The following is a 10,332-nucleotide window of genomic DNA, read 5'->3' as shown; positions in this document are numbered from 1 at the left end:
TATCGGTATCGCTCGCCGTATCGGTCGATCAAAATTAAGATACGTATCGGAGGGTATCGTATCGTATCGTATCGGAGATACGCCTAAGATAGATTATGAAACACCTTTTTAAACACTTTTGCATAAAAATTTTATTAAAAAAAACTATTGATAACATGTATTATGCATAAACACTAAATTGAGGGTATCGCACTAAGAATTCAAGGTTTGTAGTTGTCCCATAAATGTAAAATCCTTGTTCCCAACCTTGATTTCCACTTTAGTTAGAGAGAAATATGACTGGCAACAACTTTGGAACAAAAACCCCTCAAAAATTCGTGTTTTCTGAAAAAAAATACTCATCTTGGCAATTATATGACCGTAGCGCATTGTATCGGTACATACCGATACTCATCGATACGTATTGATCGATACATACCGATACTCACCGATACGTACTGATACTCATCAATACGTACCGATCGATAAATACAAATACTCACCGATACGTACTGATACATACCGAAATGTATATTTTACCTTGATTTTATATTTTCCATAGAGTATCAGTACGTATCGATAGTGTATTGGTGCATATCGATATGTATCATAGGATATATATCGATACGAAAGGATTTTAAAATTTTCATGTATCGTATCGGTGTGTATCGTATCGATCGGCTAAATTTAAGATACGTATCGGAGGATATCGTATCAGTATCGGAGATACTTTAAACCATGCTTGTAGTACCAAACAGGTGAGTCGATCTCCTTAACACCATAGCTGTTGGTTTGATACTTGGAGGAGCAGTAGCAAGCCCTAAGGCGATTCAGATACTTGAATCTGAGATCGGAAGAGCTTCTGATTTGTGAGATCCACAGCAGCCAGAGCTGACATTCACCTACCGCCAGATCTGGTTCAGATCCTCCAATCGCTCTCATTGCAGGTTCTTTCAGGTTGAGTCTTCGTATTCTTGGGAGGGCAGGTTGAGGCGATTGTTTACTTGAAGTATTAGACCAAGCTGTGACAGAATCGAGGGAGTTCCTTCCCCTTTTTTTGTTCTCTGGTCTACCGCCTCTTGTTTGGCTGTCTAGAGTTTGAATACAGCCCCAACAGAATCGTGAGTTATTAATTCATTCTCTTTTATTCTGATTTCCTGTTATACCCTTCTGTTTTCCTTTAATTCTCCTATCTCCCATATTTCTATTTGTTTCCTAGTTTATCCCCACTAGATAACTATTAATCCCCTTCATGTCCCCTCTCCCAAGTAGCTTATTATAATTTCTGTTTATTTACAACTCTGCCATTCCCTTAAACTTCAGTTTATTTATAGAACTGCCGTTACTCTTTATATTTTGAGTTTACTACTTTATTGTGGGCCCTAAGCGATCCGATTTCAGTCTTTGGAATCTGGATCCGCATCAAGTATTGAAAATGTTGACCACCTTTTCTTCTCCTACCCTTTTGCTTCCACCATCTTGAAGAAGGTCCTCAGCTCCTGCTAGCCTTCCTGTCGGCCCATCCTCCCTTTTTCCAGGAATGGATTTGGATTGATATGATGTTTGAAGGTTCCTTTATTTGTGATACAGTTGGAAGCTCGCCTTCGGTGCATCGGTTACCCACATCTGGATGGAGCGCAATTTGCGTAGATGGGCTTCCAATTCCCGATCTTATGATAAGATTTGGAAAGCCATCTACTATGATGTTTCGTCTAAGATTAGTTTCCTGCATCATTGTACTGCTTCGGACTCCGGAAAGAACAGGCTTATTGTTGCTTTCTGGGGTCACTCCCCCACCACCATAGCGCCCCATTGATGTATGCCCTTTTTTTTAGTTGGGCTTCTAGCCCTGAGTAGTCTCTCCCTCCGTTGAGGGCTTGTTCCTTGTGGCTTGCCCCCCCCTCTTCCTTTGTATATTCTTCCCCCTTGTTAATGAATTTATTTGCTCACCCCCCCCAAAAAAAAAAAGAATTAAAAAATAAATTTAAAAAAGAAAAACCTATTCTAAGGTTCTAATACTAGAGTCCTTTTTTCCTGTAGAAGCAAAGAATAAAGTTGATTTTACCAAATTATCCCTTACAACTGCTCTTAGCAAGTATTTTGCAGTCCTGGATTGTGTTTTGTAGTTTGTAAGAGATGTATCGAGTGTATTGACAGGTATCAAAGTTGATATTTATATATATATATATATATTTAAGATATCGCATCGGAACCTTAAAGATATGATACATATCGATTAGTATTGGTGGTCCGGTGGATATGATAGGATACTTAAAAGTTAAAATGTTGCCTGTGGTGTTATCTTATTTTCTCTATTTGCCATTTTTCTGAGTTAAATACTAACAGTATATTGCTTATCCCTGGTTTTTTCCCTTATAGATGTTAATTGATTTTATTCTATTTCTGTTTTGAAAAAAAAAAAAAAAAAGAACTCTTTGCTGCTTAAGATCAACTCTAATCAGTTGAATGCATGCTTATATGCCTAACTAACAAGCCTACCCTAAGGTCGTAAAGAGAAATCAAATAGTTTTGGCACATTACCAGCGGATCTGATGTTGTTGTTCATTATTGATCTGAGTGAAGTATCTATGTCCTTTCTTCGATGGTTAGGCATCAATTAAAGGCTTAAAGCTACCACTGGAGGACTAAGCAATAAGCAGTAAATTTCTCTAAATTATAATTAAAAGCTGCAGTTGGTTTCATTTTTCAATTGCAGTTCCATTAATGGTGAATTGAATGTGCGTAGGATTGAGATATGCTGGAACCAGAAATGGTGATGCACAAGAATTACTTTACAATTATGCTGTCTACTTTCTAAATGAGGTATGATCTCTCTCTTGATGCTGGTTTACGTATCTCTGATGGCTGGGAAATTGAGAAATCATTCACCAACATTTGCAGATCAAGCCTGTCTCTGTTACAAGTGGGATTACATTACCCAAGGGATTGTCTCAGTATGTAGATCGAGGCACATTAGAGATATGCCTGCACCTCATTGTTCTTTCCCTTTCTGTCGTAAGAAGATTTTATCCTTGTCTTAATGAGAATTCAGATTCTGGTGTAAAACTATGGGAAATCTGCTGCTAATATGTGTGGACAGGTTATGGCAGGCTCAGGACATCTACAGACGTTTCGGTTGTTGAGATTTCTTCGAAGTCGAAACCCTGCAGATGGGCATGCTAGTTATGGTATCCAAATGGCTGTAAGTTTGCAATATGTTTTGCACCTCTATGGGATGTTGAACTCTTTATTTTTGCCCGTGGTTAATATTTTTTAAACTCATTAATGCCACACTGTTCCCAATTTTGGCTAAAAAAAGATACAAATAAGTGGAATATTTCAATTTCACTACATCTCCATCTAAATTGGCGAAATATTTTGCTGAACTTTGTAATTTTGTAATCGTTGTGCCATGTTCAATGGAGTCCTTTGGATGCTCCAATCCGGGTGAGTGATTTGATTCAGATTGAAGTAATTAAAAGAGCTAGGGGTAGACCTAAAATGACCTCACAAGAAGTGGTGAGGAAAGACATGCACAGCTTAGGCCTGTATCAAGTATGACGTCGAACAGAGCTGATTGGAGGGCAAGGATCCGTGTAGCGAGCCCCATTTAGTTGGGATAAGGCTGAGTTGTTTTTGTATACTGACCTTTTGTTTACATGCCCAAACCACGTCAACCAAATTTCCTTCAACTATTTTTCTATAGGAGCCACTCTTAAATTTCTAACATCCCCATCTAGGCTTTACTTATTTTGTTTATGTATGTCTTCTTTGTAGCCCAACATTTATCTCCATACACCATGGCTGGTCTTTTAGCTGTCCTTTTTTTTTCTTTCAAAGGAAAACATATACACGAGTTATTATGCAAAATATGTGATAAATATATAACAGAAGTTTAATACAGGATATTACAAGGCAAAATAAACAATAATGTAAGCTGTATTCTTGTTTGCAATAGACCATTAATGTTGTTTAAAATAGGGGCAGAAAAAGCCTACCACCCAAGCCATGAATACACCCAAATGTTGATGGGTCCTGGGAGACATTAGATCTTAATGGGTTGAAGAGTCAGGACTCCAAATTGTGTCATGTCTCCCTTGCCTCTTCTCCACTACAATCTCTCTCTATTCTCTTCATGCACACTCCTCCCCAATATAAGCTCTCTTTCTCTCTCTTCACCATTCCTGCACCCAATAAGGATTTACTGAAATTTTCATATTTGCTACTTGGATCGTTTGGGTCAATGCATTTACACCATGAGTGCTGACATGGTGGGGTCATCTTAAAGTGTGAATGTAAGATGTCATTAAATAAAACCTGGATTAGGCGATCCCGTGGCCCCTTGTCTCCCTGGCACAAGATCATGTGTTTTAAGGGCTACACCCCCTGCCATAGATTCACCGTTTGCGAGCCCTCTCTAACTTCGTCCCAACGCAATCGTTTCTCATTCATCGCTAGATCTCGGTCTCCCCCTGCTGTTATCTTTCCTGGAATGCTAGGGAATACGTTGATCATCTCTTTTTTGATTGCTCCTTCTCCTCCAAAGTTTGGCAAGGCCTCATGGGAAACTTCTGGCTAAGTTATAGAAGATTGCTTCTCTTTCTAGGTAGTGGATATGGGTGGACATGACCTATGGGGGTGAATATATCTATGATGTCGCTGGTAAGCTTGCCTTCGGTGCCTCTGTCAACCACATTTGGATGGAGCATACAGATTTTCAATTCATGAAACCATTTTTTTATGATTTTCTCTTATTTTTTAGTCACTTTAAGTAGTTAATCTTTGCTTGAAATAGAAGTCCCTTAAGTTTCACTTTCATATTGCAAACAAAAGGACATATTTTTTCCAATTCCCGGGAAATTCCCCTCTGGTGTTACCTGTCATTTTGAAAAAAATTGGGGAGCTTGATTTATGCAAAGGTCTCTATTAATTATGATGAAAGTGGAATTCAGTTGAACTTCTACCAGAAGTATCATTAATTGATTATTCTGAACCTATGGGGTTTATGTATCTTTGATCTTTAGCAAATAAAAGTGTTGAGGTAACTTTTATATTTTTTTCCAGGATCCCATTTTTTTAGAGGAACCAATAACCTGATGAGATTTTATTGTTGGTTTATCATTTGATTGTACAATGGCTTTGAAGCTATTTTCATGCTGGAATCCTGCTTTAGATATACTTTCTACAAATTGTTTCTTTGGAATAAATTGAAATATAAGTTTATTGATGGATATAGATTGGGCATCTTTTCTTGTTAAGTTAAAAATTCTGTTTCTAGGAGAATAGGAGAAAGCCTAGTGTAAAATAGCTTTTGACGAAAGGTTTTGTGCATGATCGTGCATGGTACACGGCCATACACACAGCTGTGGGATGGGGTTGACACCGTAGACCCTCATCCCCCATCCAATGTTTTTGTGCATGGTAGTGCACCATGCACGACCGTGCACAAACCCCTTCCCCATAGCTTATTCATTTCTTCGATCATAGCTTCTGGCTCAATATTTTAGTATAGATTTATTGTGTCTGTGTCTAATAAATTTATTTCTCTTCACCTTTTAGGTGAGCTTAGCAATTGGTTTCTTGTTTCTTGGTGGTGGAATGCATACTTTCTCAACAAGCAATACTGCTATTGCTTCTCTACTGATTACTCTCTATCCACGCTTACCTAATGGACCAAATGACAACCGTTGCCATCTTCAGGTATGTAACAACTTGATCAACAGTTCAGGTGTCAAGAAATAACTGTTTCTTCAGAAATCCTCCGGATGGGGAGCAGAGTTGAAGTTTAGCTGCATCTCTTCTGTACAGCTGTTACTAGGCCCAAACCAATCGAGTTGATTGTACTAACCGTTTGAACATATTAAACCATTTGGGATTTCTGGAAAATAAGTATCCCACTAAGTCTGGAAAAACAACTATGGATGTTTTCTTACTGATGGGCATGGCTTTTGATCCATAGGGTCATGCTGTGCCCAACTGATGTTGAACCCCTGCCTCATTATAGGTTTTCATGTTAACAGTAAAAGAAGGGAGGTTACATCTTCCCTTCCACTTGGAATTGGTTTGTAGTATTTCTTGTTTATCTCGTGTATAATTCGCTTGAAGTGTCATTCTCCAGGCATTCAGGCACTTGTACGTCCTTGCTGCTGAAGCTCGCTGGGTGCAAACAATTGATGTTGATACTGGTCTTCCTGTTTATGCACCTCTTGAGGTGACTACTGTAGAAACAGAAAATTATGCGGAGACAAGCTTTTGTGAGATCAGTCCTTGTATTCTGCCAGAACGTGCTGTTGTAAGTTGTGTAGAATTAACTGTTGCTCACATTTAGGTTTGCATTCATAAAATTTCAGGATAATTTGCCCTTTTGCTGAAATGAGAAATAGATTTGTATTAGATGATTTAAGTCTTACTCAGTTTGGAAGAATTAGCTACCAACCTTCAAAATTCAAATTATTCAAGAGGAAAAATGTTGATGTATATATTTATGCTGCCCTTCCTAACAGTTCGAGCTTTTAAGTGAAACGGTAGCGAACATGGTATCAGGGCATAGAAGTCGAGTGTTCGACTCCTGGGAAGTGCAAAACGGATAACAGCCAACACTTCTTCTCCCTTAGTGCCGTGCCAAGGAAATGCCGCGTAAGCTCCACGTGCAACGACCATGGGATCTTGGCCTGCATGTGTGGGGGAGCGTTGCAGTATACTTTTATGCTGCCATTTCCTAACAGTTCGAGCTTTTAGGTGAAACGGTAGTGAACAATAAATTGCTTTTAAGGCAATCAGAGTTTTCAAAAACTCGAACGATGCTGGAAACCATTTGACTCGTACATTTACATCGACTGATAATCTTGGTGCTGAGAAAGCTGTTTGGTAGTTCCACGATGAAACAGCTCAAGTTTTACTGCTTTTATATCACTGATTAGTTAACATTGCAAATCATACGTGTAGCTGAAGACAGTACGAGTTTGTGGACCCAGGTATTGGCCTCAAGTCATAGAGCTTGTTCCTGAAGGTAGTAGAACAAATTTCCTTGCCCGAGTTATGCTAGTTGTAGATTATTAGAGATCTTAAGTCTTCAAAACATTGTAATATTTAATTCCTTGTGTCATTGCTTGTACAGATAAACCCTGGTGGAGTTCTGTCGACAAGAACAACCCATTTAACTGTGGCATCATTTATATCAAGCGAAAAGTTGGAGCTTGTTCCTATGTCGATGATCCTATTGGATGTCAGTCATTGTTGTCACGGGCAATGCACAAGGTCATATAGTTGCATTTATGGTTTGCAGCTTGCTGATCATCTCTTGAATCCATCATAATGCAGTGCTTTCATAACCTTTTTTCTGATTTCAGGCGTGTGATTTGACAAGTCTGAGAGCTTGTACTGCAAGTATAAGAGGAAATGATGAACCTGGTTCATTTAAGGTTGATCAGTTGGTCAGTACTTTCTCAACTGATCCAAGCTTAATAGCTTTTGCACAACTGTGTTGTGACCCTTCCTGGAACAGCAGGCAAGTAATTAAACTTTCATTTTCATTTTCCTGTCTATGATATATCTTTTTTTGGCCCCTAATTCTGTTATATTGACAGTCCCCTTCATATTTAGTAGAAAGGAAATGGGTGTGGGGTAAAGATAGGACGAACAGAAAAGGGGAAGCCTTTGAAAGTTCTGTTACATCCCATCAAATATTTTCTGATTCTACTTGAACCAGATTTCCAAAGGCGTGGTGACCATCTCCAAGCATTTTGCATTATACCAAATTGTATCCGAGATCAATGAGAAAATAGAAACTGTGCATCTCTTTATGTTTCTCATAAACTCCAAACAAGAAACAGAGAAATGTCTGTAGATCTTTCAACTGACCTAAGCATCTATCCCATAATTGTCAAGGCATTGCCTAGGTGTCTAGGCTCTTTCTTGGGTCGAAGATGACAGAATGCCTTATTAAAACTTCAAAAGTTTACTTTGATTTATGCTAATTGGTTTGTTTTTCGATGAATATGGTTATATTATATCCTATACTTTGTTTATTTTATGTCGAGCTTCTCATTAAGTCATTACTAGCATAATTTTATCACATTGCATTGATATTGCTTCTATGTCCCATATAAGCATAACAACAACAACAAACTCAGCCTTATCCCAACTTAGTGGGGTCGGCTACAAGGATCCGTGCAAAAACAAAGTAGGAAAAAAACTGAGGTCCAAACAAAAATGGAGGAATGAAGAAAATAAGAAAATAGGAAATGTTAAAGAGATGGCTGAGAGATGAAAGTAAGAGGAAAGAGGCGCATCCCAGCAAGTTAGGAGTAACTCAGCTTGGTAAAGTTCTAGGGGCGATTTTGTCGTATAGGGCTTAGTATTCTGCCCTATTTATTTTATTTTCTCTTTACTTATTGAAATAAGTAGGTTAAGGGTATTTCTGTCCCCTAACTTACACCATATTTTGAATTATATATAGATGTGGGGCAGTCTGCGATTGGACACAATTTTCACTGTCACAGGCTGCCTCTAGCACACAAGTTTGGTGGTTTCTCTTTCTCTCCTTTTCTTCTTCTTTCTCTCTCTTTCTCTTTGTTTTCTCTTGGTTTGGTTACTTAGATTCTGGTCTGTAACATGGTATCAGAGCCTCAGTAATCAGATCAAGGGTTTTCCTTCTCCTTTCTGCTGATTTCAATTCTTGTTCCACACTCTTGTAGTGTGCGGCCACCTATTGCTGCCTATACTATGCATTAAGCCTCCCTTACATTGATGGAGTGCTTCTATATTGTCTGTTTGATCATTTTGATGATCTACTACTGACGGTTGCTGGTCTTCTTGCCTTATAATTGTCTGATCCAATGTCTGCTCCCTGTTTGTCATCCACCCAGCTCCTAAAAGCCCCTTTGAACCCCTCCAAATCTAAATGCCCCCTAAAACCAAAAAGCTGCTAATCTCTCAAAGGCCAGCTCGAGACCCCTGAACACCTCTGTCCAGGCCTCAAACCAGAAGACTGGCCTTTCTCACCCATCTCCCATTCGTGAATACCATCACCGCAAAAGAAGCTCTTCTACTGCTGGCCAGCGGCATTCCTCCTGCTCCGAGGACCATCTGATCCCACCATCATCTCCCTCCAAATGATCCCCGAGTCCATTTGGAATGTCCGAGGGCATAACTCCTCAACAAAGCATGCATCTAAATCCTCCCATGCCCCCCTTTGTTGTCTTCTGGAAACTAGAGTCCTTGAGCCAAATGCTTCTCGCATTGCCTCCTCCATCGCTCCTTGGTCTTTCCTGGCCAACTATGCAAATTGCCCCAATGGTCGAATTTGGATTCTTTGGGACCCTCTTCTCCTTAATATCTCTTCCTTTGGTGCCTCATCCTAGCATATCCATCTCTCCATTTCTGATTCCTTGGGGGCCAATAGATGCTTTCTCACCATCTTGTATGCCCTCAACTGCTCATTTGCGAGGCTCCCCCTCTGGAATGTGCTCCGATCCTTATCCCTGTCTGTTGACTCCTCCCCCTAGGGTCTTGCCGGCGACTTTAATATTGTTAGATTTGGCCATGGAAAAGTTGTTGGCTATCATATTGACCTCTCTGTTGATGCCTTCAACGAGTGTCTTGAAGACATCGGCATGAATGATCTCCGCTGGTTTGGCTCCAAGTTCACTTGGAACAATCGTCATAGTGGCCCTGACCGTATTGCGTGCAATCTCGACAAGGTTCTTGTGAATGGAGCTTGGCTTGATTCCTTTCCCTCCTCCCACGTGTCTTTTGATTTTCCCACCATATCCAATCATTGCCCCATATCTCTCCTGGTCCGCCCTTCCGCCTCTTTCGGTCCCAAACCCTTCAAATTCTTCGACATGTGGTCCCTTTACAAGGACTTCATTCCCCTGGTTCATGAGGCTTGGTGCATTCCTGTGCACGCCTTTTCCTCCCCGCTCATCTCCTTTTCCAGGAAGCTTAGAAACGTCAAGGTTGCCCTTAAGCTTTGGAACTCTCAATACTTCGGCAACATCTCTGATAGAACCGCCTCCTGCAAATCTAATTTGGAAATCATTCAATCTAGACTTCAGCTAGATCCCCTTAATTTTTCCCTTGCTGGAGAAGAGAAGTCCCTCTTCTTGGAGCTTTCCCTTCTCCTCTCCCAAGAAGAAAGCTTTCTTGAGCAGAAGTCCCGTATTAAGTCTAACAGTGCTTTCTTCCATCGTTCTATCAAAGGTCGAACCAATGCCAACTCCATCTCCTTCCTCTCCTCCAGGAATGGATCCGTGCTTCGCTTCCTTGAGGAGATCGAAGTTGAGGCCTCCTACTTCTCACAGCATTTTAATCCCTCCACCCCCCGCCACCCTCCTGCTCCCCATCCTTCCC

At 40.1% G+C, this 10,332-nt stretch overlaps 1 protein-coding gene across 2 annotated transcripts in view; it reads left to right on the top strand.

The window, feature by feature from the left end:
- The window catches only part of LOC122071140 (anaphase-promoting complex subunit 1), a 114,775-nt gene that overhangs the window by 83,279 nt on the left and 21,164 nt on the right, over positions 1-10,332 (top strand). For both annotated transcript variants that reach the window (XM_042635436.1, XM_042635435.1), the window contains exons 27-34: positions 2,726-2,802; positions 2,881-2,994; positions 3,080-3,181; positions 5,539-5,679; positions 6,098-6,271; positions 6,925-6,988; positions 7,097-7,236; positions 7,329-7,486. In XM_042635436.1, the coding sequence (XP_042491370.1) occupies positions 2,726-2,802; positions 2,881-2,994; positions 3,080-3,181; positions 5,539-5,679; positions 6,098-6,271; positions 6,925-6,988; positions 7,097-7,236; positions 7,329-7,486 (970 nt within the window). The remainder of the gene's footprint in view (positions 1-2,725; positions 2,803-2,880; positions 2,995-3,079; positions 3,182-5,538; positions 5,680-6,097; positions 6,272-6,924; positions 6,989-7,096; positions 7,237-7,328; positions 7,487-10,332) is intronic.

This window comes from Macadamia integrifolia, unplaced genomic scaffold (assembly GCF_013358625.1).
Source record: "Macadamia integrifolia cultivar HAES 741 unplaced genomic scaffold, SCU_Mint_v3 scaffold_18A, whole genome shotgun sequence".
In the NCBI taxonomy this organism is placed as follows: domain Eukaryota; kingdom Viridiplantae; phylum Streptophyta; class Magnoliopsida; order Proteales; family Proteaceae; genus Macadamia; species Macadamia integrifolia.
Note: the sequence above shows the minus strand (reverse complement) of the source record. Positions and strands in the feature narration are given on the sequence as shown.